Below are 27,503 nucleotides of genomic sequence, written 5' to 3' on the forward strand. Positions count from 1 at the left end.
CGTCTCGAGCGGGGAGATACTCGCTAAAGGCAATGCTCGCTCGAGCAATTGCCTTTAGTGAGTATACTCGCTCATCTCTAGTCAGCACACAAAAAAGAAGTGACAATGAACCCACTGAAATCGCGGTAAAACACGCTAGGCTTGCACATACACTTGTGTGAAGGAGCCTTTAGCAGCAGCCCAGGTTGGTATTGCCACATTACGGGCACTGAATTCAATGGGAAGTGTACCTGCAATACCAACCTGGGCTGCTGCAGTGTATATGAACCTCTCTGCAGCCAACACCTATAAGGGTACGTTCACTTGGAGCAGAAATGCTGCAGGTTTTCTGCAGCCGAAAATTCTACTGTAATATCCACAGTATCTCTGCACCAAAAACCAGGTTAAAATCTGCACTTCTATTTCGGAATGGACTCAGATTCAGGTAAAAATCTGCAGGTGATTTTAGCCTGCACAAAAGTGCATCTCTCACCTTTGAATATGGCGCACTGCCGGCCCTGATAGCGCATCGCATGTCATCTCCCAGCAACTGCTACTACCTTGTTTCCCTGAAAATAAGACATACCCTGAAAATAAGACATAGCATGATTTTCCAGAATTTTTGAGGATGCAAAGTGATTTTTCAGGCTTTTTGAGGATGCTTGAAATATAAGCCCTACTCTAAAATTAAGCCCTGCTAACAGTTAATTTTAAAAAATCAATTTAAATAGAGTCCAGGCAGCTATACATGTAAAAAAGTTAAACCTTTTTGAACAAAAATTAAAATAAGACACTGTCTTATTTTCGGGGAAACACGGTAAGCGCTGCCATCACCGCTGGTTGTCTATCAGTAGCAAAGTGACCGTGTGCGCTGCGCTCTTGAGGCTTCTAGCGCTTTATTCGGAGGTCAGGGAAGCTCTTGTGTGCGGGCTGCAATCAGCAGATATACCGCTGAATTGGAGTCAACATCTGCAGCAATAGTGCGGATTTTGACGTGTTTTTGATGTGGAAATTCTGCAGATTTGGGTACAGAATTTTCCATGTAAATTCTGCCTCAAAAGAACATCTGTCACGGTTTTTGGTGTCCATTCACACATGGATTTTGCCCTGTCCATGGGTAAAACATGTCACTTCCTGACATCCTGGGTCTGTAGTCTGTAATTAGTCAGTTAGAAAGCAGAATAGGGACAGAACATACATTGATGTGAATGGGCCCTAAGGGCTTATTCACACAACCGCACTGCAATGCGCATTAAATAGAACCCACTGATTTCAACGGATTCTTTCACATGAGGGTGTTTGGCACAAGCATTTCGTTCGTGCAAAGAAATACGCAGCCTGTTCTAGTTTTGTGCACATTGTGTACGAATGTAACTCAACTGCCCATTGAAATCAAAGGAAGCATGCTTGCGTGTATTTTTACGCACGGGACATCTCGTAAATATGAAAGACAAATGTTTGTGTAAACGCATTTTTGCGTGTGTGAAGCCGGCATTACTAATCATTTTGGGATCCGTTCAACAGATCCAGCAAAATCTGTTCGCTTTAGCTTGCATCCGTTAGGCCGGCTTCACATGGGCGTAAGTGTATTTATGCATGCATTTGCGGGATGGGCGTTGCATTTTTACGTGTGTGTGCATATTTTTCTGCATTTTTTTGTGCATGCATGCCCTGCATATTTGCAGATGGGCGTATTTGCGCAAGTTTTTGCATGTGGAAATACACTTGCGCAAACCGCAGACAATAGAAGCAATTAATTGGGTTCCCTCACATTACTCATTTTTGCGTGCGCATTTCTGTCGGGTGAAAAAAATACGCAAACTATATACTATCTATACCTATATATATATATATATATAATGTGTATATGAATATATATATATGTTTTGTAAACCTTCATGTAAGATCAGAGAATAAGGACAGCAAGCGCTGGACCTGAATTTATGGTGGGGGCTACTGTGCCAATCTTATGAATGAAAGTGGGTGTGGTCTAGTAGAGGGGGCGTGGTTTAGGAGTAGAAGCACAAGTGCTGTCTGTGCTCTGCTGTCAGTGGAGTGGAGGTCTCCTCTATGCATGGTGCATGAGCTACTCACCAGCATCCCCAGCCCTGAGTGCACACACATCCCTCCAGGCACTGTGGCACCTTGCACTGTCCATGTGTTTGGCAGCAGAGCTCTTCTGATTCCCTCCAAACTTCTCAGTTGGGATATAAATTGATCCAAGGAAGACGATGAGGAGTAGGGTGATGCTGATTGTCGCCCTGTACGGCTACATGGTGGGGGTCTTCACAGCTTCCGGTAAGAGATCCCTACAACTTTTTGCTATAACACCTCCATATTATGACTTGACTTTGTTACTTAGTTTAGACTTTGTATTCTCTTGTGATTAGTTCATCCCGTAGAGTTGATACTTTTGTGGGTGGAAGAAAAGAATAAGGCGGAATCTAATATGTATCTGTTTGGCACATATTTGTCTCACTTTCACCAAGTATCCTATAAAGAATAACATGAACTGCGACAATATCCGTAAATTAATTCCGCCACAGCATGCTGGATATAGGTCCGTGACTGATGAAAACTCCAAAACTTTCTATACGTTTTCCCATGGAGCTAAAGGATTTTTAACTAAATGTATCTGCTCACCATTGCAACATAGACTAAATAATTATATTGGAGATAACGGGTTATATTGAAAACTTCATTAGACAGGGGTGGAGGGGGGGGGGGGGGGGGAGTTATATCATGTGCACTTTTTTAAAGTCAGTTCCCCTGGATGCCATGTTGTCATTGCTTGCAATACATTTATCAAATGTTGCACGCTGCTGACCAATTAGTCACATCTTTAAATATGTCTGGAGATGTTACGTCCTTTTTCCACCCCTTGAGTGAAATTGTGACAAATTTTGCAACTTTTTGAAAAATCAAATCTGTCTATAAAACTCATTCCAGTCAAATCCCACCTCCTTTTCTAGGCACTTTGGAAAAGTCGAGCGCGGGGCATACAAGAGCAAAAAGTTACTAAACTTTTGAGTAAAACCCTACTCTTTAATGACCGTGAACTGCCACATATCCTTGATACATTTCACCCTATATTGATGGAAATCTGATAGTAGTATCACTTCAGTAGTAGAATATTTTTTAGAATTGTCATGCTCTGGCTGTTTTGACTCTATGTGTGTACGGATGTAGCAAACATAAACTTGACATTTAACGCGCTGCAATAACTACAGTGTATTACAATGCTGTAAATGAAGTTATCACAATGTACCGGTTGCGTTAACAATAGCTACATTTGTACACATAATTACATTTATGGATGTATAGCATGCAGCTAAATTATGTATCGAATTACACAAAAAAAACTTTTATTTCTTTATTCTTTCATTGAATTGACTCTGATCCATAAGGCGTCGTGTATAAAAATGTCTCATCATGATGTGATTCGTCCCATTACAATTGTTCCAGGCAAGTAATTAAAAATGCCTCGGTGGACGGGGACTGTATCACAGCACTTACCATTTACATTAGATATTTCTTAAAGGGGTTGTCTGCAACTTTTTGGATTTTTTTCTATTAATGACCTATTCTCAGGACAGGTCAACAATAGACGATTCGTGGGGTTTGCAACTCAGGATCCCCGCTGATTAGATGATTCCTGATTCATGGTACAATTGCCACTACAGACCGTGCAGGAAGCAGATTGCGCCGACCGTAATGCAGCAAACTGGGTTGGTAATGCAGGTGCAGTTCCTATTGAATTTAATGGGAGCTGTGCCTACAATACCAACCTGGGCTGCTGCGCTGTATGAAGTGGTAGCGGCACTGGAAATCAACTTATCGGCAGAGATCCGGCCAATCATCTATTAATGACCAAAAATTCCCGGATTACCCCTTTAAATGTCTTTATATTTGTTGTATGTTGTACACGAACCAATAGATCTTTAAAAGTTTTTGTCGCCATATTGTGGATACATAACAGTGTATATAAGGGCTTCTGCACGTGGCCATATTACACAGGACCAACACCATCCTAAGCTATGCCTCTGATTTAATTTCTCAGGGTCCATAGATTTTAGACTATTTTTCAATGTACGTTTTTGTTTAGGGATGAGTAATGATGTCTCATTTCTCGTACTGCTACCACCGCACCCTATCTGGTATATTAGGCAACTTTACGGGAACATGTACTTCAAGAGTACATGTTGTTCGCTAGTGCCTTTTTATGACGGTACAGAGGAAGCACACCGGAGAACAATGCATGGAGGCGAACAACCTCATTAACACTAGATTAATTAGTGCTTGGAACCACAAGTTTCCAAATAGCGGACAGATGATTTATTATAGTATCCCAGCAGCGATCCAAAGGGAGTGAGGTCATCAGATGAGGGCTCCCTCGTTTCAGTGTCCCACATCCTTTGTAACGACCTTGAAGCTGGCCTGGCAGAATAACAGGAACTCCACCCAAGGTTATGAATTGATTTGCTAGCATTTTACCTCTGGACCATCTGCAGCAGCTTCCTGTTATGAGTCCCAAATAAATGATATGAAGACTTTTCTATAGAATGACCCATAGAGCCAGGGCTCTTTTAGGATGCTTTACACGTCGCTGATTTGCTGCAAATTTGGTATGGATCTGAAGCGGATATCTCCTCTTCAATTTACAGTCAATTGAAATGGTGAAATCTGCTGCAGATCTGCGCCAAAATCCAAGACAAACTCCGCAGCAAATCGTCACTGTGTGAACATTAACTTATAGTACTGTTACTTTCTATTACATTATGTTGTTTCTTCTGCCTTCCAGATCCCCCCACTTTAAGCACTAAGAACGCCAATCTCTTCGTAGCGTCAAACCATACGTTAAATATTACTTGCAGGTACAGTATGACACGTTCAGAAACTATATATGGGATGTGTTTAACTTTTTTTTGTCTACACCAGCTTTTAAGTTGTGACTTGACTCATTAAAGCTTTAGTTGCACTTTGTAATGCATAAAACTTTATATATATCAGCTGATCATGCGGGAAGTAACGTATCGGCTTTCATTATAGCTTGGATATGCACTGTAGTCACCACAACCAATGGAATGATGTGAAAATATAGATAAGAGTGCACACTACACTTGAAGGCATTAGCTCATATAACCAGTGTTACATGGAAATGCCCAACCACTGTCACAAAATTCCATAAATGTTGATTAAAAAGGGTATCTGACAGTAGTGGGCTACTCATTTACACTACTACCGTCTCCCTGAAAATAAGACATACCCTGAAAATAAGACATAGCATGATTTTCCAGAATTTTTGAGGATGCAAAATGATTTTTCAGGCTTTTTGAGGATGCTTGAAATATAAGCCCTACTCCAAAATTAAGCCCTGCTAACAGTTAATTAAAAATGTCAATTTAAATAGTGTCCAGGCAGCTATACATGAAAAAAGTTAAACCTTTTTGAACAAAAATTAATATAAGACACTGTCTTATTTTCGGGGAAACACGGTTTTTGATCAAGATCAATATGGTGTGTTTTCCGTATATTTAGGTCCATACCCAACCTTAGCTATGTGTTACCCATGTTGTTGTATAGTATGCCAGCCACCAACTTGGGGCACCAGGCAGATGTAGGCTAGCACGATTACTCCCCCAGTAAGGTCCATGCTGCAGCATCTTGTGGAGCTACATTAATTATCCCCCTCCTGAATCTGTCTCTGCTCCTCTGATATTCCAAGGCATTGCCGTCAGCCTATTGGCACCCCAACAATCGTTTAGTTTTGCTACTGTAGTTATGTTATGAGCTTTGTCTTGGTATTGTATCAATGTAGTGGGGTTGGTTAATGCTGTATTTATGTACTGAGTTTGGTTCTGGGCGCTGAATTGATTATAAGCTTGGTTCTGGTGCTGTACTTATATTAGAAACTTTGTTCTGGAATAGTATTTATTTCTTGAGCTGTTCCTTTTGTTGGTAGGCTGGGATCTTGCTGCTTTCCACACAAGCAGACTACAGGTAGTACAGTATATTTAATTATTTTCAGGGGGCACCGAAAAAAAACCATAGAGTGCCACCTAACCTAAGGCCAGCACTGCATAGGACTTTTTCTACAATATTGCAGTATCTACTTAGCATGCCTAGTAGATAGTCTATCCTTGTTGGTGGTTTGGACCGTCTCATCTAAGATCATGGGTCTGAGCATGGTTTTACTACTAGGCGCCCCTAGCGGTCAGTTGTTATTGAGAGGGAAGCTGCAAGGCATCTCTAATTGTCTAATGGCCAACTGTAGCCCTCCAGAGCTGGGCAAACCTTGCCCAATCCAGGGTACCAATCCAGGGATTCCTTTTGGCAGATTATTTAAAGCAGACATTTTCAGGAAAGAGTGATCTTAGGTTACAAAAATGTATTGGCTTTCCCTGCATTCTTGCAGAATGTCCTGTGGAAGTGGAAATGACTCAGATATTGCAATAATGTGACACTCCAGCATTACACATCCCACCATTATACACAGTAAGTTATGATGCGTAGAAGAAGATAATATGTAAATGCATCTTCTCTATTGTTTTAGGGGGGAGCGACCAGTATTTTGGTCATTGCCGAGTCCGGTTGATAACCGCGTGTCACTCAGTGAGTGCAGTGACGGTGTGTATTGTCAGATACTTGTTGTACCCCAGGTCACCATAAATGACACTGGACTATACAAGTGCCACTATGAAGATAACCAGACTGCCTCCAGTGTTCACGTGTCCATTGTTGGTAAGTGGACGCATGTCATTCATATTCTATGAGATGTTAAATAGACCTTACAGATCGGGGCATACAGATACCGATCTTGCCGTTTATAGGAGGGCACTAATGTCACAAGGGGGCCTCTGCTCTATCGTGTATATGTCCAGCTTTAAACTATTGCTGACTTAACCTGACAATGGGGCAACAATAGTAGGACCATTGGAATTGGCTGTTTGCCAGGTCAGTGCACTGATTCACGGAGTTCAAGTGTTCATGAAGTAGACAGCTCCATTTCTATTGCAGTGGTCAGGCTTGGTATTACAGGCAAAATTCCAATTGAAGTGAATGGGAACTTTGCTTGTAATACCAACCCAGGCCACTGCAGTGAGATTGGAGCTGTTTGCTTCCTGTACACATTAGCTCTGACCACCAGCTGATTGACCTGGTGAGCAGCTGATCTATAGAGGTTCTGGGCAACAGCCCCCAGCCTATGTAAAATTGATGATTGTTCGTGACGCTAGACCATCAATATTTTAAAGCTGGGCAACTGCTTTAAATGAGTATTTTTTTTCTTTTGATGTTATTTAAAATTAAAATATTCATCCTCTACACTGAAGTCTATTGCCAGCTCAGTATTATATAATTGTTGCATTTACTCATGTATTAAATAATCATTTCATTTTTAGATCAGAGCTCTCCATTTACGTCATCTGCGCTTGACAAGCCCATCGCCGTGTTTATTCCTGGTGGTAGTGCTGCAGGAAATGAGACTGTGATAATTCCTTGTGTGGCTTCCAGGGAGGATCTCAACGTAACCTTGCGCACTGTAAGGGATTTCCAGATTTCTATAACATTTGGTTGTTTTTCTTTAACCCTTTCCAATTCACTGTCTTCCGTCTAAAGACATTCTCATTGAAGGCTGTACAGTTTCTGATGTCGGAAGACGTCCATCAGGGTATTCTTACTGTATATTACTGGCCGCTCTGTTGTCGGGGGCCTCTCCAGCATGTCCAATACGACAGTACTGGCTCCAGCCAGCAGGTGGCGCTATTGTATAATAGCACAAAGAGAAAACCACCTAGGAAACCCTGAATCCAAAATTGGATTGCAATGGGTTAAACCTTCGATTTGCAGCAACCCTCAAGTCCTGGGAAAACAAAGATGGCTGCACCACTTCTCGGACTACCTGATGCAAACTATGCACTAGTATGTGTCATTAGTATAAGACACTCTACCTGCTTTGATTGACCAGTGCTGCCCACATGAACAGTACTAACCAGTCAGATCAGCATGTAGCGTCTTAGACTACCAATGCATACAATGCACAGTGTACATGTAGATCTTTTCTGTATTTTCGTGTCTGTCAAGATTTTTCAGCAGGATGTGAACATAGCCATAATGCTTATGTATTCATGTTTATGAGATATGCAAATTAGCGGTCCTTTCAGGAGGAAGGAAAACTATCTATCTAATGCCACCTACTGGAGGTAGCTCCCCTGTGGGTCAATGTCCTTCCCTTTAACAAGCCTTGCAACATGAGAAAAAGAAACAAAGGGAGCTCATTTGCATTCTGTAAGCCTTATTTTCTGATGTGATGACTAATTTGCCCAAGAGACTTTTTGAAGTGATCAAAACCATTTTTGAAATTGTCAGAACATTTGCAGTTCCAGTTTGGAAAATTATTAGTTGATTACCATTTAAATGCACAAAAGCAATTGTTTTGTTACTGTAGGTGGTCAGATCACAGCAATGCTACATCAGGGTCCTGCTTTCCTCTGTTCGGGGAGCAGGAAAGGGGAATCCCTTGTCCGAAGGGCCGCATCTTATGATGGAGCCGAACAGGGCCAAACAGACCCCATTGACTAACATGGGGTGTGCCCGCTTTCTGCTCAGCTGCATGGCTTTATGCCCAAACACATCCTGCATGCAGCACCTTTTTTCTTCTATTTTGTGCCAGATCTGCAACGGAACCTCCAACTAGATGTTCCAAAGCAGATGTGAAACCACCCTAAATGTCTGGGCTTTCTGTACTTGAGGGTGGTACCAATACGGACCCCATAGATAGCTGCAATCTACCTTCCCATGGCGAACCAAATGTAGTTAGATAAGGTGTAAACAAGGGGAGTTAAAGCCTCCGCACACATTACAGTTTAGTCGACTGATAAAGGTGGAGCCGGTTGACTCTCCAGTGTGTTCATCTTTCCTTAAACATATGATGTCAATGAAAAGAAGGATCCGGGACATTGAATTTCAACACCTGACCCTTTAATTCCACTAGAGATAAGCCACCGCCAAAGCTGTCTTGTTGCAACTTAATTCCCGAAAGACATGAATGTTTGGCAGAGCTGAACATTCATGTCCAAGGAGAAGCAGCTGACCGTCTGACAGTTGTTGAAGGCGTATGGGCCCCTTGAAAGTAGCAAAGGTTTCATGTGGGCACTTTTAAGTTGACCCCTGAAGGCCATTGAGCTCATTACTGTGGCTGATTTATCTGTGTGGCTACAGCCAGCTCACACAACTGGTTCACACCCATGATATGAACTTAATACCTTTTGATATTGTAGGTTGACTGATTACAAATCTCTATATTTCCCTATAGAAATATGCCGAGCACGCATTTGTTCCCAATGGGCAGAATATACAGTGGGACTATACAAAGGGTATCATCATCTCAAGTGGGCTGCTGAGGTTTTACGATATGGTCTTCTGTGAGACAATTCTGAATGGACAAGCATACAGATCCTCAGACTACATCCTTGTAGTTATAGGTAGGAATCCGTTACTTCTTCAGTAATGATCATGTTCCAATAATCATGCTGTAGTGTGCATCTTCTCGTTAGCATTCTGTAATCAGGTTACATGTTACTATAGGATTCTGAATGATATCTTTTTTTCTCCATTCGCTTAGAATTTAAAATCTTCAGCCTATCAGTGAGCCCCCACCCTCAGATCCAGGTTGTGGTTGGAGAGAAGCTGAAGCTAACTTGCAGCGCACACACACCATTCAATGTCAGAGTCCAGTTCAAATGGGACTATCCTTCGATGGAGGTAATCCACGTTTTTTGGTTGTGTGTTTACAGAGCTTCTGTCATTTCAGATAAATTCACTGGGAGCTTGAAAATAATAGGGAAGAGTTGGCTCGCTTCATGGAAGACCAAGGGATCCGAAAACTTCTTTTATTGAAGCAGTGTGTTTCAGCACCAAACAATTAACCAGACGATGGCGCCAGTGCTCTGCCAAAACCCATTGCTTCAATAAAAGACGTTTTTGGATCCTTTGGTCTCCTGTCAAGTGCGCCAATTCTCGACCATTATTTTCAAGCTCCCAGTGAATTCTCATGGACAGTCCTTCCTCGCCCCATTGGAAGTGGCTGTTGCTTCCTTTGGCAGGCTTTGGCCATGTTGTACTACTAGCACAACCCCCTCAGGTTGATTATTCTAATTTGCCTTTGCGTTCTTCATCTCGACTGTGCTACGCAATGGAGCGCAAATTTTTTTTGTAATTTGCATATAAAGGTTCAGAATGAACTATTATATCACTTGAATCAATGCTGAGTGTAGGTTAGATGGCAGCCCTTGTCATAAGAAAAAACAATATATATTGCATTGATAGGCACTCTGGATGTTTGTGCAAAAAGCAGCAGGATAGAAGCATACCCACACCAGAACAGCTCAGTGAGTAAATACTGTACTGGAACCAATTTCATAACATAAATGCAGCACCAGAACCAAGCTCAGTACTTAAATACAGCAAAAACCAATCTAAGTACATAGATATAGTACCAGAACCAAGCTCCTAACATAGATACAACACCAGAACCAAGCTCAGTACATAAATGCAGCACCAGAACAAAGCTCAGAACATAAATACAGCACCAGAGCCAAGCTCAGAACATAAATACAGCACCAGCGCCAAGCTCAGAACATGAATAGAGCATAAACCAATCTCAGTACATAGATGTAATACTAGAACCAATGTTAGTGCATAAACAGAGCATGAAAACAAAGCTAATCATATAGATAAAGCACCTGAACCAAACTCATAGCATAAATACAGCATGACCCAAACTCAGATACAATACCATTGAGGTGCACATACTTTTTTGCGGGTGACATATTTTTTAGGAACACTTACCTTTCAGGGGGCACATGTACTATTCAGGGGGCATATACTTTTTTGGGTGGAGGTGCATAATTTTTTATGTGTCACATACTTTTTAGGGGCATTTACTTTTTCTAATAGGGATTATACTTTCAGGGGTCACACATACATTTAAGGGGTGCATAATTTTTTAGGAGGCACATACTTTTTAAGAACAGAGTTGTCATGAATATGCTTGGGTTTTTACATACAAGGTTTATGAATGTAATTTTTTGTGATGTTAGGATGAAAGAGCAACACTTCAAGTATCCAAACCAGAATCACAAGGTGTTCCAGAGTACAGAGCAGTTCTGACAATAGAGGAGGCAACTTTGAAAGATGACGGGTATTATAACTGCACGGCGGACACTGGGGGCATGAATAAGACCAACGTCACCAGGGTCATTGTACATGGTAAGTAGAGACTGCAACTGAGTCACCCAAAACCACTATATTCCCAACCTCCTCTTCAGAGGCATAACTTGAAGATTTGGGGCCCCAATGCAAAATCTGTAACAGGGCCCCCCAACTATAATGCTTTATTCATACTACTAGGCTCCCTGTATGGAGAAGATGGGCCTTATGGGCCCGATAAAGGCTCCTGGGGCAACCACATCCCCTATAGTTATGCCCCTGCTCTTCTTCATGTCCCTATAGGTTTCCTCAGGGTACACTAACTTCTTATTAAATTAGCCCCAGTTTATATGTTGGCCCTACATAAGCAACAGAAGCAAATAACTATTGATCAGAGTTTGTGATTGTATCAGCATTGCAATGAAATCTGAACATCAGTGTAACTGAATGCAATTTCTATTCGTAGAGAAGCCGTTTATAATAATCGATGAAGACATGGAAAAGGAAATTGTGTGTAAGCCCGGAGACAGCATCAAAATGCCTGTGAGATTTACAGCACATCCCGCTCCTATTGTGAAATGGTACATCTGGTATCAATAGATCCGTGCTGAAACGCCCTATAATACAACTTTTAAAGGTGTAACTGTGAATTTACTCTTTTTTTTTTTAAGGTTGAAAAATGGACTTCCCTTTCCCATTCGTTCCAAACTCCTCCCAAACTACCTGTTAATCAATCACTGCACTGAAGAGGACATTGGGAATTATACTATTTTTCTTACTAACCCAATGACAAGAGATTTTGAAAGCCACACCATTCAAGTCCTTTTCCAAGGTGAGTTGCAATCTACAGTATTGTCTACTGTACATCATGTATGTTATTATATAGCAGAGTTGATGTGCATATTTTGTTCTGTAGTACCACCGCAAATAGGTGAAAAGGCTGTGTCTTCCACCCTGGAATCATACAAGTACGGCAAACACTCCTCTCTGACATGTACTGCATATGGAATACCAACCCCTGTAAGCATTCAATGGTCATGGCAGCTGGAAGAAGAGTGCGAGTACTTACCAGAGTAAGTTATTTTACCTTAGCTAATACAGAATCTAATTGGTAGACTATTATTATTATCCTGTGTACCGTATGGGATATACTAAGGGTTGTACTTAGAACCTGAGGGTGACCGTTGGTAATGAGTGAACTTTTGGAAAGTTTGGTTCAGCAGGTTTGCCGAATCAGTTCGAACCGAACCAGAAGTTGACCAAACCTCGTAAAGCTGGTGTATAACACTGTCTAAAAGCCATAAAAGCTTTGTATAACACTATTGAGAGTGGTTTACAGAGCTTTTATGGCTCGTAGTATTATACACCAGTGTTCAGGACTAGTTTTGGGTGGAACCTTTCTAAAAGCTTGGTTCGGGTTCAATGAGCCTAAACAGGGTTCTACTGCTTGAGTTTGCTCAATACTTGTGACAATTATTTATATACATTGTGGCTGCTATCTTTGGCTCCATGCAATGTAACTTTTTTATAAGCCTATATAATTTTTAAAAAATCATAAAAAATTTCTTAAAGGGGATGTTGTTCAAGATTAGAGGAACATGGCTGCTTTTTTCCCAAAAATAGATTCACATCCGTCCACACTGTTTTTCCTATAGACAGACATGTTTAAAAATGACAAACCCACTTATACGTACCTGTTTTCAGATTCAGTGATCCAACGCTGCAGCACCACGTTCCTCACGGTCTTTTCTTTGGAACTGACACCATGTGACCACTGCAGCCACTCAAAGGCCACAGCTCATGAATGTCGATTTCCGGCATATCGGCCCCCACGATTCTAATTGGCTTCAACAGTCAAATGGTGTCTGTTCCAAAACAAAGACCAGGAGGACCACGCTAGAATGCTGGGCCTGATGACAAGTAAGTACCGCTGGGTTTGTGATTTTTAAACATGTGCAGCTATGGGTAAAAATTAATTTTGTAATTGGCAAACCTTTTAAGTTCTCTATCAGCATTTGATACTTGCATATGATGTCATGTCTATGGGCTGCCAAACACTGAAGGCCCTATTATCACATGGGCCAAACGAAGGTTTGTAGGAACTTTGTTCCTGGACATAGTGCTGTGTAAACATGCTCAGCAAACAGCCAAGAAATGAGCAAATGCTTAATTGTTATTAATAACATTAATAAAACATGCTTGTCAGCAGCATAACCTCTTGTGTAAACAGGGAATGTGCCGCCAATTATCATGTAAACTATGTGGGAACAAGCAAGCATGTTAAAGAATACTGATCGTGAGATAAAATCAGTAGGGCTTGCAGCATAGCTCTGCAGATTCTCTGACTTTACCCCTGTTTTTTTCTCCATACTCACCTCCGTTGGCCTGAATTGGCTCCTTTCAAGCCTGGCTAGGTGTCAAGTGGGTGGTCCCCATTGCTCACTCTCAATGGGTTATGTTGGACTATCAGTGAAGTCTGACGTCACCCATTCAGAGTGAGAGGTGATACATGGAGAGCACCAAGAACTGGATCTACGACGAGCCTGTCCAGGCCAACAGAGGTGAGTATGGAAAATAAGGATAGAGTCAGCCTGCTGATTTTATGCTATGATAGGTCCTCTTTAACAATAATTCTCAACCCTATACAGTTTGTATACTCACGATGATTAGCATGCTGTACCAATTATATCTGCTCAAGTCCAAAGGCTCTTACTTCAAATCGAACACTGGGGTGAAAAGCTGGACTTTTCCTGTATATCTCTATTGTTTTCCTGATGATTAACAGTGTTAGAAGTGTTGATGGTCACCCACTGCCTTCACATCAATGGATTGATGTCCATATTCAGCAACTCAAAGTCACCATTTGACATTGAAATTGATGTAAAAACCTATTTTTGGAGCCAGTTGTAGCACATCGAATGACTCTAAACGTTCTAACGATACTAAATCTGGTCATAGACATTGGTTGTATCTGCTTGTCCACCTTTCTTAACAATAGAAGTGCCACTGGGAATAGTCCATACCATGGCCAGAAGATAACCCAGCATACTGGTGCAACAGATGTGTTTTTGCTGCCTCGTTCTTTTTGCTTATCTAAGACTGTCTTAAGACGGCCTTGCCTCTTAGTACTAACTCAGAAGACTTCTTTGTATAAGCACTTAAATGTGTCTGTGGATCGCTCTAGATGGCCTTCTTATCACATCTTCTATGTAGTAGTTCTCAGGCGGAATGAAGGCTACAGTAAAGTTTTTTAAAATTATCTGTGTGAAAGGCCATCTAAGAGGAAGTGTGCTGATTGATGTACAGGCTGATAGACAGGGATCCTGTGCTGGGACCACATGGTTTCCCTTATCAGAACTCTGCACAGGCTTCAACTTCCTGCATCAGAGACTAGAGTATTCCGCTTTCCTGTTGTTGTTGTCCAGATGACTTCCTCTAACTTCTTCCTTTGGAGCCATAGTGCTTCCTATCATCTCATAGAACAACACTAAGCTGGTGCCTCGGGTTCAAGACCATGCTGCTTCCTCACAACCACATAAATGTAGAATTAACGAATTATGAATGAAGTTGTTTTTATTTCTCGTAACCCCCTCCTTTGCTTCCTCCCACCTTCATATTAGAATTAATTTAGGAAAAGACCTAGGGAATTCACCTCTTCACCCGGAAAGTGGTATTTATTTACCTGTCGTTGATCTTCTCAGTCTCCATTGTGCTTGAATACAATACATTGTTTAAGGGTTATTTTATTTGCAGAGGTTGACATATATTCTATTAACATCTAGGGATCTTTTCTTCCTTATAGTTGTTCGCAGTGGAGGGAAATTGATGACCAGTATGGCGGGAACATAATCAAAGTACAAGATATTCGTAATGACATCATCGAAGGAAAACCAAAGGTGTGATTATTATTTTCATCTATTTTATCTGCTTTCCGTTATCACTTTCATTCAAGTGTTACTCATTCTTACTCATCTACTGATATACATGGCTCAGAGGCTAGGTAGTAGCATTGATAGTCCCATACGGCTTGTACTGTACTGCAGGGACTCTGTGTGCCGTTGGGCAAAGCTCCATTGAGTTCAATAATAGGAGAATACCTCCATAATACAAAATCTAATAGAGCATTCAGTCAATGGAAGACAATAAATACAGACACTATAGTGAAGGAGACCAGTGGAAACAGAATAGGTGTGCGGAAGACAACCTCAAGAGAAATGATGCTCATCCAGCATGGTTGTGCTTAGCAGGCACAAGAGTATGAATCTGCAGGCTCTACCATAGCGTATCAATGCAGACACCCCTGCTGGACAAAGGCAGGAAATAGTCAGAGCTTTTGATATGTGGAATGGAACCAAGGATGTAGCAAGAAGATTCCGATAAAGGTGTCCATCCGATGCCGAAACGCATTGCCATAATTAAGGTTCTTGCTACATCATTGGCACCATTCTACATCAACAGCACCAACCATCTTCTGCCATTTTTCTTCTACTCTTCTTCACCTATAGAGAATGTCACTGGGGCCAAGACTTGTACTTTACATGTCTTCAATGTCATACAAAGGCATACAGAGGTAAGGTACAGGCCAGAGGCGTAACTTAAAGCTCCTGGGCCCCAATGCAAAATGTGTAGCAGGGCCCCTAATTATAATGTTTTATTAATAGTGTTGGGCTACCTATATGGAGAAGAGAGGCCTTATGGGCCCCCTAAAGCTTCTGGGCCCGGGTGCAACCGCATCCCCTGCACCCACTATAGTTACGCCCCTGGTACAGGCCTCTTGTACCCCCAATGGATACCCCATTATGTCTACTTGCTAAACAGAGCCAAATGTTTGGGGCCTTATACTTGTTTCGTTAAGCTCTCTTAATAACATGTAGTAAAAATACTTTTTGTCTTGCTTCAGACTGTGAGCAGGCTGTTTATTTCAGCTGCTAATGTATCAGCCGTGTACAAGTGTACAGCCAAGAATGAGGCAGGACAAGACGAACACATTATTCCTTTCCACGTGACTCGTAAGTTAAACATCCTTATACATTGTAGCTTTCTTTTTAGTCTAGATATGGGAAGAAAGTAGTTTGCTTATCTTGTAGGTTTTTTTTAGTTATATTATGTCTGTTTATAGTTATAGAAACTTGTACCGATCCGTAATATGATGCTGCTAAACGTGAAGTTGGCATGTTCCATGAGACATTGAGCATTGATTCATTTGCTTAGTCTTCTTTCCTCTGATGTTCTGAGGCACCATTGTCAGCCCATCAACACCCCTGCAATATATTCGCTTAGTTCTGCTACTGCATTTATGCGATGAGGTTGGTTCTGGGACTGTATTTATGTTATGAGCTTTGTTCTCGTATTGTATCTACGTACTGAGGTTTGTTCATGTTGTATTTATATTAAGAGTTTGGTTCTGGTGCTGTATTTATGTTATGAGCTCGGTTTTGGTACCACATTAATTCTATAAGCTTGATTCTGACACTGTATCTTTGTGCTGAGGTTCATGCTGTATTTATAAGTTTGGTTCTCGCGCTGTATTTATGTACTGACCGTGGTTCTTGTTCTCATTTATGTTAAGTGCTTGGATCTGATATCACATTGAGGGCTTAGTCACATGGGCGCATCGGCACTGTAGAAAGAAGACGGCCGTACTTCAAGACGGACGACTCCCCGCAGCGCTGAAGAAAGAACACATGACTGGCAATGAAGCGGGTCACATGTTCTTTCTTCCGGCGCTGCAGAGAGATGTTCGTCCTGAAGTGCGTCCGTCTTCTACCTGCAGTAACACGGGCGCCGATGCGCCTGTGTGACTAAGCCCTTATGCAATGAGCTTCTGATGACAGGGGTCTACAAGTACAATCACCCTCCTCCTGTCTCCGGCCCTCTGATGTTCCAAGATGCCATATTTATGTTATGAGTTTGGTTTTGGGGCTGCTTTTATGTTATGAGCTTGGTTCTGGTACTGCATTTATATTATGTGCTTGGAGCTGGTATCCCATTTATGTTATGAATAAGTGGCACCATCTAACCTAAGGCCAGCACTGATTAAAGTATATAGTTGAAGTAAGAGAAATTAATAGTAAATCACATTGTTTTTTAGGTGGCCTTGATGTCAGCATACACCCTAGGGGGAGGCTTACTGAGCGAGTCAACGTGACTTTAAAATGTATCGCTGATAAACTCACTTACGGAAACCTAATGTGGTTCAAGCGAAAGCCTCCTGGAGCGAGGAGCGGGTCAATGCATACTTGTGGAAATTTGACCAACCTCATTAAAATGAATTACGCTACTATGGAAATCAATGGAGAATATTTGACCTTGGAGCTGACTCTGCATAACATCTCAACGGATAACCAAGGTCACTACGAATGTGTTGCTCATGAGAAGAAAACCCTTCGGAAGCGTTGTTTCACCACTGAATTATCCATTCATGGTATGGCAAACATTATATTTATAGCATAAATCCTCAGATTTTATAGCAATGAGCAAAAAGTATATTTGGACCTTGTACTGAACTTGGGATGAAAAACACAAATAGATGATACTTTGGATTGCATTTGAAGAAAGTTGTTGAACTGGGAAGATGTGCGAGTAGTCTTATGAAAAGTACATCTCCAGATAGGGCCCTTTTACACGGGGATGATTGTCAGGTGTAGAACTCTTCCTTATACAATGTATGCATTTCTACATAAGTCAGAAATACCTTTTTAACAACATATCTCAAGTTTTCTAATTTACATGGTCATTGAGTTGTCAACAAACTTTGCATGAAGCAATAGTACAGATGAATATAAGAAACTTTGTAATATATTTTAGCAGCAAAATGTCCTTCTTTCTGGACTTATAAGGCTCATTTCTTTCTCCCTCTTCCTAAACTGTTCACCCACTCTGAAAAACTGGTAAAATCTCTCTTAGTAGAAAAGATAAGATAATAGCTCACTGACAGATGAGATTAAATGCTGATCATAAAGTCTACAGAGAAGAGAGGAGGGGTTGGAGCTGAGTGAGAGCAAAGCAGAGGCATGCAGAGATTCTGCTGCAGCTAATAGTGTTTTACTGTCTCGCAGCTATCGGAATCACATCTACACTGCTCAGTACTGCTGTATGATATTTCCAAACTGATTTGGCATCTGTGACTGTGCTATATACACATAGGGGAGCAGGATCTGCTCTTCTGTTTATGTGCAGTGCATTGGAGACATCATAGCAGCTAGTCTACACCCACCAGCTCAGAGAGAACTCAGAATTAAAGATGGAACCTTCAGAGGGCAAAATTGGTGATAAATACAGGATATAAATCATATAATGGCCTGAAATAGTGTTTTTTCATCATGTACACATAGCAGCTTATTCTGAAGTGTCGCCTGAAAGTGAGAGTATGTTTTTAGTAAACAAACTAATAAATGAAGCCAGGGCACTTACACACATTAACATACATATACATATACATACTGATGCACAGTGTCACACATGCAAATATATAGCACTGACTACACTTTTTAGCATGTAAAATTAAATATTCATTTGCTTTCTAATAAACAGCCCCAAAACGGCCAATTATTCATCATGATTCAATCAAGAACCAGACAACCAATGTCAGTGAGACACTGGAGGCACGCTGCTTGGCCACAGGATTACCAGATCCGCATATCCTTTGGTTTAAAAATTCGGATGCTCTGGTGGGAGATTCAGGTAATGATCTTTTCTACTGTTTTTAATATCTAAACTGTTTTTCCACTGTTTGATATTGAATTCTTTTTGTTTCATTAACATATTCTGTAGCATAGTACATAGACATATTCACCCACACTAGTGCAATTCTTAGAACAGTTTCATCATAAGCTAGAAGTACGATATACCAGGGGCGTAACTATAGGGGATGCAGAGGGTTGCACCCGGGCCCAGGAGCCTTAGGGGCCCATAAGGCCTCTCCTCTCCATATAGGGAACCCAGTACTATGAATAAAGCATTACAGTTGGAGGCCCTGTTGCAGGTTTTGCATTGGGGCCCAGGAGCTTCAAGTTACGCCTCTGCGATATACCATTATATTTTTGTAATGCATCAGGGTATTCTAAATAGACTATTGCTAATGTGTCAGGTTGTAATACATCAGTTCATTTACATGTCATTGGATTCTTTTGTCATAGGCATTATTTTAAAAGATCAGAACAGAACGTTGACCATACAACGCGTTAGGAAGCAAGACGAAGGATTCTACTCCTGCCGAGCTTGCAACGAGTTGGGTTGTGCTGAAGCTGAAATGTACTTTACAGTTAATGGTAAGTATGCTCAGTGTCCACCATAATGATTAACCGTTACAGCATATATATATATATATAATTCCTGAGTTCTTCCATTAGTATAAATGTTATTGAAGTCTGTTCTTTTATAATTTATGGCTAAGATATGCCATCAATATGTGATCAGTGGGACTGCAAACAATATGAACGCTCATACTAAAGTGGCTGGCTATCAACTATATTGGGTTGACCAAGTCAAACAAGAGTCATCGGAAGATGATGTAGAGTGATTTTTTCATTGCATCGTTCCAGCTCTGACCCCACCAATCAGACACTGATGGGATTTCCTAGAGGGTAATATGCTACTTTAGTGAAGCAGTTTGCACATATATCACATTCTACTGTCTTTGAGTTTTATCTGGGCCATTGTCATTTGCTTTTTGTGACTGCAGAGCTCAAAGTAATGGGTGAATAGTTTGCAATATCAAAATTGACCATTTATTAAATATACACTGAAATACAGGGTATTGTAATAAATACTTTGACACGCCACAAATAAATACCATGCTGACATGCAGTAAGTGCAGCTGCCATACACAATGTTCAAGAGGGGTATTCGATTTTTTTTTTTTTAAGTTTGTGTGCTGCCATACATAGTAGTGCAAAATCAGCATGACTGGGCTTTGGAAAACTTAAAATTGAATAGCGAGGATAGTCAATACGCTCCTAGTTGCCCACTATGTTTTTTTTGTCCCCTGATGAGCCTATCATTTATCCTGTAATTGAAATGTGTTGCGACTAGAGATGAGCGAACGTACTCGTTTAGGGCGATTTCGCAGTCGAGCACCGCTTTTTTCGAGTAACTGTCTACTCGGGCGAAAAGATTTGAGGGGCGTCGGGGTGAGCGGGGGGTTGCAGAGGGGAGTGGGGGGGGGGAGAGAGAGAGCTCCCTCCTGTTCCCCACTGCTACCCCCTGCTCCACCACGCCGCCCCCTGAATCTTTTCGCCCGAGTAGTCAGTTACTCGAAAAAAGCGGTGCTCGATTGCGAAATCGCCCTAAACGAGTACGTTCGCTCATCTCTAGTTGTGACACATTAGTGAACCTATTACCCAATAGGGGCATCATTAGGGTCACTCTACAGGTTCGCCCTTGTCAGGGTGGCTACCCTGTTTTTGTAGGGCATATAAGTCTGTAGGGTCAGAGGCAGATCTCTCTTTCATTCTTCCTGTCATGCTGTTGGAATTATTGATCAAGTGATATCAGAACTACAGATCTGGAATCATCCAGTGCCACATCTGAGCTTGGAAATCATCATCTGATCCGTGAGATTGTTCTGATTTTCTATATTCTGTGCATATAGTGAAGGTTTAAGGGATTGTTATATTTACACTATATACCTTGTACATGTACTCATTTATATATGAGATGGTGTGTCAACGTATTTATTATAATATCCTTTATTTTAGTACATATTTAATAATTGCAAACTATTTACCTATGCTTTGTATATATAGTGCTGGTGATATACAGAGTATACTATACTGAGGTCTTCATTCTAGTTTAGAGCTCGAAATAAAAAGCAAATAGCTAGGCTTCACTGGGAAACAAGTAATCATATGTTCCCATAAACAACAATTGAGGGGATTCGTTAAAAAAAAAAGAAGTCAGCTGCAAAGAAATACAGTAGCATTTTTTAAAAGCAACCATTTTCGCTAAGACGCTCATATGCCCTAGTAGTACATATAAGCAGGGAATCCCATCTCGGCACAATCACTTTAACCCACAAACAGTTACATTAACATGGGAGCCACCCCCACCCGCCGAAAATGTCCCTTGTTTTTAAGTTTGAATGTATGTCCCATATAAATATATTTGGCGAAGAACTTCATTGGCTTTAGTCCATTTTAACCCCTTAGTGACAACAAATAATTTCAGTCTTAAGTACCAGTAAATCTTTTCCCTTTTGCTTTCCAGCAGTTACAACTTTTTTTAATGTAACTGTATGACGGCTTGTATTTGCTTGTTCTAGATTTCATAGGAACCAGTTTTGGGTATACATAATGTATTGAATAACTTTTATTATTTGCTGGGGGGCAATGCCAAAAAGCTATTTCCCTATTGTTTGTTAGGATTCATTTTTACAGCGTTCACCAAGTGGTGAAATTATTGTTATCTCTATTCTAGGGTTAACCACCTAGTAACCGGCATATAGTCTTTTTGCGTTCTGGCTTTCTGAGATTTAATCACCAGGGCCATAAAAACACGATCGCCCTGGGGATTAAAGCCTCGGGGGCTGTGGATGTGACAGCTCCCTGCTATCAGCTGCCGGAGGTAGCCGAGAGCCTGGATCTGTCATGAGGGGCCACGATATGCGACCCCCGGTAATGCAATCGCCGTTATCCAATGGGGGGGTGGGGCTAAGTAAAAACAATAATGGGCTCTAGATTTCCAAGGATGTGGTTTTGTGCCCCAATATCTGAACAGTTGTAGAGATTGTGGATAATGACTTAAAACAAATTAATACTTAAGAAACCAACACAAACCTTCATTGTAAAAATGAGCGTTTTAGTTTTGGTCTTGTACAATGACCTTGGCACTTTTTTCACCTCCCCGAGGCCCCAGTAACTTTTCTCATCAAGGCTAAAAACAGCAGTAGATTTTTTTTCTCACCTACAGAATAAATGTCCTATTGAACCAACAAAGCAGCAGGCCTAATTCTCCTCAGTAATGCTACTTGCTCAGGATTAATGGACTGTGCTTGATGACTTTACTGCTACCCTAAAACAGTGAGCTGACATGAACTGTCAAATGTCCAATTGTTTCCCTCCAGACTCAGAAGAGAAAACAAATCTGGAACTCATTATTCTGGCTGGCACCGGTGTGATTGCCCTGTTCTTTTGGTTGCTTCTCGTAATCATCCTTCGGACCGTAAAGAGGGTAATGAATCAAGTTTCTCTACTGTCCCATTTGTATTTCCTTGGCATGACAAATGAAAACTGACGGGGAGCCCTTTTGTTTCACGTTCTTCCCATTGTACTAACGTCAACAGACACATTTTCCCTTTCAGTGCCATAAAACCCTTGCATGGTTTACTAAGTATGTATTAATTTGATTTTAATTGCAATTGCCCGTAAAGGAAAACATTCCAGGGCATTCTTTTCTTCTTATGGGCAGAGAAATTAATTATGATTCGTGTGAACGGTCTTTAGGACTGGAGATCTGAGTTGTAGGCGACTGTTGGCTCTCTGGTGTCATATCAGAGAACGCATGGGAATGTTTTTTTATGACAAGGTCATGAAGAGCTGACCATAAGCGTCATCATTTTTTTTTTCCAGCCCAATGAAGGGGAACTCAAGGCTGGCTACTTGTCAATCATTATGGACCCTGGTGAAGTTCCCCTTGATGAGCAATGTGAAAGACTTCTCTATGACGCGATGAAATGGGAGTTCCCAAGAGAACGGCTTAAACTAGGTACCTCCTGCGTTTATTATATGCTCCATCCACAATAGACAAAGCTTTCATCTAACAGGTTTCCCTAGGAAAAATATTAAACTGAGCATATTTTATATCTTCTAACACAGGGAAACCTCTTGGTCGAGGAGCTTTTGGACAAGTCGTAGAAGCCGATGCCTTTGGAATCGATACAACCTGCACTTGCAAAACGGTTGCCGTGAAAATGTTGAAAGGTAATCCAATATAGTCCAGTCTGGCTTCCGACCTCAACACTCGACAGAAACTGCCCTTACTAGGGTATCCAATGACCTACTGACAGCCAAATCGAGGGGCGATTACTCCCTACTGATCCTCCTCGACCTTTCTGCAGCGTTTGACACTATTGACCACAAACTCCTCCTCAGTATGCTACGCTCCATTGGCCTAAAGGACACTGCCCTCTCCTGGTTCTCCTCTTACCTATCTGACCGCTCTTTCAGTGTCTCCTTTGCTGGCTCTACCTCCCCTCCTCTTCCCCTTGCTGTTGGGGTCCCCCAGGGCTCGGTCCTTGGCCCCCTTCTCTTCTCTATCTACACAGCCCCTATTGGACAAACCATCAAGAGTTTTGGCCTCCAATACCACCTGTACGCTGATGACACCCAGCTATACACCTCTGCCCGTGACATCTCTGCACCCTTCCTCCAAAACATCACCGACTGGCTGTCCGCTGTCTCTAACACTATGTCCTCTCTCTACCTAAAACTAAACCTCTCTAAAACTGACTTACTGGTATTTCCGCCCTCCACTAACCGACCTCATCCTGACATCTCCATCTCAGTGTGTGGCGCCACCATAACTCCTAGACAACACGCCCGCTGCCTTGGGGTCATATTTGACTCTGATCTCTCTTTTGCCCCCTACATCCAATCTCTGGCCCGAACATGTCAGCTGCACCTCAAGAACATCGCAAGAATCCGCTCTTTTCTCACTGTGGAGACATTAAAAACGCTTACTGTTGCCCTCATCCACTCCCGGCTCGATTACTGCAACTCGTTGCTGATCGGCCTCCCCTGCACCAGACTCTACCCTCTCCAGTCCATCCTGAATGCGGCAGCCAGGCTCATCTTCCTGTCCAGCCGCTACTCGGACGCCTCTGCCCTGTGCCAGTCACTGCACTGGCTGCCCATTAAATACAGAATTCAATTCAAACTCGCTACCCTCATCCACAAAGCCCTCCACAGTGCAGCGCCACCCTATATCGCCTCCCTTATCTCAATCCATCAACCAGCCCGGGCTCTCCGCTCTGCTAATGAAACCAGATTGAGCGCCCCTTTCATTCGAACTTCTCATTCCCGCCTCCAAGACTTCTCCAGAGCAGCACCTGTCCTCTGGAACGCACTACCAAAGGCTACCCGAGCAATCCAGGACTCGCAGAACTTCAGGCGTGCTCTAAAAACGCACCTCTTCAGGGAGGCATACCGCATTCCCTAAGAAAAAAACCTCTCTGTACTCCGCCTGATAACATGCTCCCTGACCTACTGACTGCAATCCCTGCTAGCCATCATAAACCGCTCCTGCAGTCACACCGTTTCTGCCGTCACACGGCTAAATGTCTGACCATTGTCTATGTGTATAACATCGCTCACACTTCGCCATACCGTGCACATCTCCAGCCCGCCATACCGTGCACATCTCCAGCCCCTTTACCCTCTGTATCACCCCATTACTTGTAGTATGTAAGATCGTTGGAGCAGGACCCGCACCCCTATTGTTTCCATCAACTGATTACTATGTAACCGTGGTTCTGTAATGTTTGTATTTTGTCTTTCTGTATTCCCCCCTGTCTATGTAAGCGCTGTGGAATATGTTGGCGCTATACAAATAAAGTTTATTATTATTATAGGTTACTAGAAATAATAGGCAATTATGTTCCATTGAATCTTATTCTGACATATTCTCTCTTTTGTCTTCACAGAAGGGGCAACCGATAGTGAATATCGGGCATTGATGTCAGAGCTAAAAATTCTTAGTCACATCGGTCATCACTTGAATGTAGTGAACTTGCTCGGAGCTTGCACAAAGTCTGGAGGTGAGTAACTGTCTTTCTCACATTAGGTATTGGATTTAGCTCCTTCTTTTGACTAGAAATCTCTGAGATTACCGACCTATAGAATTTTGAACAACCCTAGCTATTCTGCCACCACATTTTGGAATCTTGGGATCCTCCTTTTGGTCTACGATGTTCTTGTCGAGTGAAAATAAATGCAATTTCTATTAGTTTTGTAATATTGTGCATTGGGCGTTTTATTGTCACCTTTTTAATCGTCATCTCCCCACCCAATTAGAATGCAGAGTTAAAGAGAACTGTTGCAAATGAGAATTTCATTTGGTTTACATATAATCTTCAATGCCTCTGTTCTAGGGCCTTTGATGGTGATCGTTGAATACTGCAGATTTGGAAATCTATCAACATATCTAAGAAGTAAAAGGAGTGACTTTGTTCTGTACAAGGTATGTGTAAGTATGTGCACCAGCTGTTGTATCACGGCGTGATTGGCTCTGCTAATTACTAGTCCTATTTAAGTTCTTGAGATTCTTAGAACCTTTCTTATAACCTAAGCATCTCTGTACATCCTTCCTGTCTCATCTGTCTGTTCTGATACGTAAGAATTGATTTATGCAATATGTAGAAATCACAGTAAAGAATAGAGACTAGTGATGAGCGTGTATACTCGCTAAAGGCAATTGCTCGAGCGAGCATTGCCCTTAGCGAGTACCTGCCCGCTCGAGACAAAAGGTTCGGGTGCCGGCGACGGGCGGGAAGCAGCGGGGGAGAGCGGGGAAGAACGGAGGGGAGATCTCTCTCTCCCTCTCTCCCCCTGCTGACTGCCGCTACTCACCGCTCCCCCGCGCCGGCACCCGAACCTTTCGTCTCGAGCGGGCAGGTACTCGCTAAGGGCAATGCTCGCTCGAGCAATTGCCCTTAGCGAGTATACTTGCTCATCTCTAATAGAGACACATTAACAGGCCAGTCAGCATATCTGTACCCCTCTCTTTCCAGCATCTTGATATATGGAAGACAAGCGTTTTATATATTCAACCTGTACGGTATCTACGATCCAACTATTTCATTGTTGGCATTGTGTACTTTACGAGAAAGTGTATGTTGTAATGGGTAAATGTATTACTTGAAAGTACTGCACATTATGTATTTAAGACCGAGCCCTTCACCTCTTGCTTCAGTTTAATGTCATCCTAAACTTTAGGCCTATGCAGTCATTTATTTACAACTTGTCACTGTTATATTACGGCATTATATGTGCATTGATGTATCCCTAAATGGGTTCACATTGGCACTGTGGTTTCCTCTTTTCTGCTCCATTATGGGAGCAGGAAAATGGAATCCACTGGCCTAATGGATCTGCCTTATCATGGAAGCAAACAGTGCCGAATGGACCTCTTTGGCTATAATGGGGTCTGTTTAGTTTCTGTCTGGTGTTTTATGAGATGAAACAATGCATTTAGTCTTGTACTTTAACAGATTTCAGCAATGCAGTCTTTGAATGATACCATTAATGTACGCAAGCCCTAAACCCACACCAAATATACCCAATTAGGACACTTTACCTTTAAGGACATCGGAAATAGTCATCACTTTTATAAATATTCTCTCCCTAGGTTCCTTTTTTATATAAAATCAAGTTCCCCTTTGCACGGTTCATGTTTTGCACCTCCTCAATCTGCTCTGTTCTTCCTTGAAAATGCTGCCAAATTTTGTATCCTTCATACTGTCTTCCATTGTGATGTTCTTTGCTACACCCTTCCTGCAGACGGTACAAAAATAGGATTGTGAGGTTAAAAAACACTTCAGATCCAGTATTAAAACATCTTGCATGTATAAATGAACTTATGGCCATATGCTATAAAGCAGGAAAATCAGCTACATGGATTAATGGAACACATACAGATGATACAAGTAGCCTTCTGCATTGAGTTGATTTTCTGAGTATGTGTTAAAATCGTTAGCTGACCTCCTAGTATTCTTCTATAGAACCGCGTGTGCCTCTAAGCCAGTGGTGGCGAACCTATGGCATGCGTGCCAGAGGCGGCACTCAGAGCCTTCCCAGCTGGCACTTGCCACCGTCGGCTGCTCACCATAATAGTAAATACCGGCAGGGGTGCCGCAGCTCCCCTGCTGGTATACATTCAACGGCGCTGCTAGAGGCGCTGATCCCGGCACACACTGTGATGTCAGTGTGCAGCCGGGATCCTCTTTCCCCCTCCTCTGACATCTCCTACTTGGGTCCGCGAGAGCAGGGGAGGGGAGAAGGTGTCCGGCAGCACGTCACATTGTGCTCCTTGGATCAGTGGCAGCAACAGCACCAAGCAGAGGAGGTGGGGGGGGGGGGGGGGGATTTGGATCTCAGAGGGAAGCTCTATTACTACAGGGGCCACTATGAGATGTCGCTATTACTACTGGGGGCTGATGTGGGATGTCACTACTACCACTGAGACTACTGTGTGGTGTCAGTATTACTACTGGGGGGCCACTGTGGGATGTCACTATTACGACTGGGGCTGCTGTGCGGGGTCACTATAACCAGTAAAGCCGCTCTGGGGTGGGTCACTATTAGCACTGGGGCTTTTCTCTG

General features: G+C 42.1%; 1 protein-coding gene across 1 annotated transcript in view; it reads left to right on the top strand.

Annotated features, from left to right (window-relative positions):
• Positions 1-2,040: 2,040 nt before the first annotated feature.
• The window catches only part of KDR (kinase insert domain receptor), a 36,649-nt gene continuing 11,186 nt past the window's right edge, over positions 2,041-27,503 (top strand). Inside the window, exons 1-20 of the mRNA XM_066573067.1 lie at positions 2,041-2,277; positions 4,781-4,853; positions 6,533-6,720; positions 7,380-7,519; positions 9,293-9,461; positions 9,602-9,741; positions 11,079-11,247; positions 11,654-11,768; positions 11,859-12,019; positions 12,104-12,260; positions 14,990-15,083; positions 16,088-16,196; positions 17,279-17,611; positions 18,721-18,870; positions 19,326-19,457; positions 22,250-22,356; positions 22,755-22,890; positions 23,001-23,105; positions 24,827-24,940; positions 25,274-25,362. Of these exons, the coding sequence (XP_066429164.1) occupies positions 2,211-2,277; positions 4,781-4,853; positions 6,533-6,720; positions 7,380-7,519; positions 9,293-9,461; positions 9,602-9,741; positions 11,079-11,247; positions 11,654-11,768; positions 11,859-12,019; positions 12,104-12,260; positions 14,990-15,083; positions 16,088-16,196; positions 17,279-17,611; positions 18,721-18,870; positions 19,326-19,457; positions 22,250-22,356; positions 22,755-22,890; positions 23,001-23,105; positions 24,827-24,940; positions 25,274-25,362 (2,748 nt within the window). The 5' untranslated portion in view covers positions 2,041-2,210. The remainder of the gene's footprint in view (positions 2,278-4,780; positions 4,854-6,532; positions 6,721-7,379; positions 7,520-9,292; positions 9,462-9,601; positions 9,742-11,078; positions 11,248-11,653; positions 11,769-11,858; positions 12,020-12,103; positions 12,261-14,989; positions 15,084-16,087; positions 16,197-17,278; positions 17,612-18,720; positions 18,871-19,325; positions 19,458-22,249; positions 22,357-22,754; positions 22,891-23,000; positions 23,106-24,826; positions 24,941-25,273; positions 25,363-27,503) is intronic.

Source organism: Eleutherodactylus coqui, chromosome 7 (assembly GCF_035609145.1).
Source record: "Eleutherodactylus coqui strain aEleCoq1 chromosome 7, aEleCoq1.hap1, whole genome shotgun sequence".
NCBI lineage: Eukaryota > Metazoa > Chordata > Amphibia > Anura > Eleutherodactylidae > Eleutherodactylus > Eleutherodactylus coqui.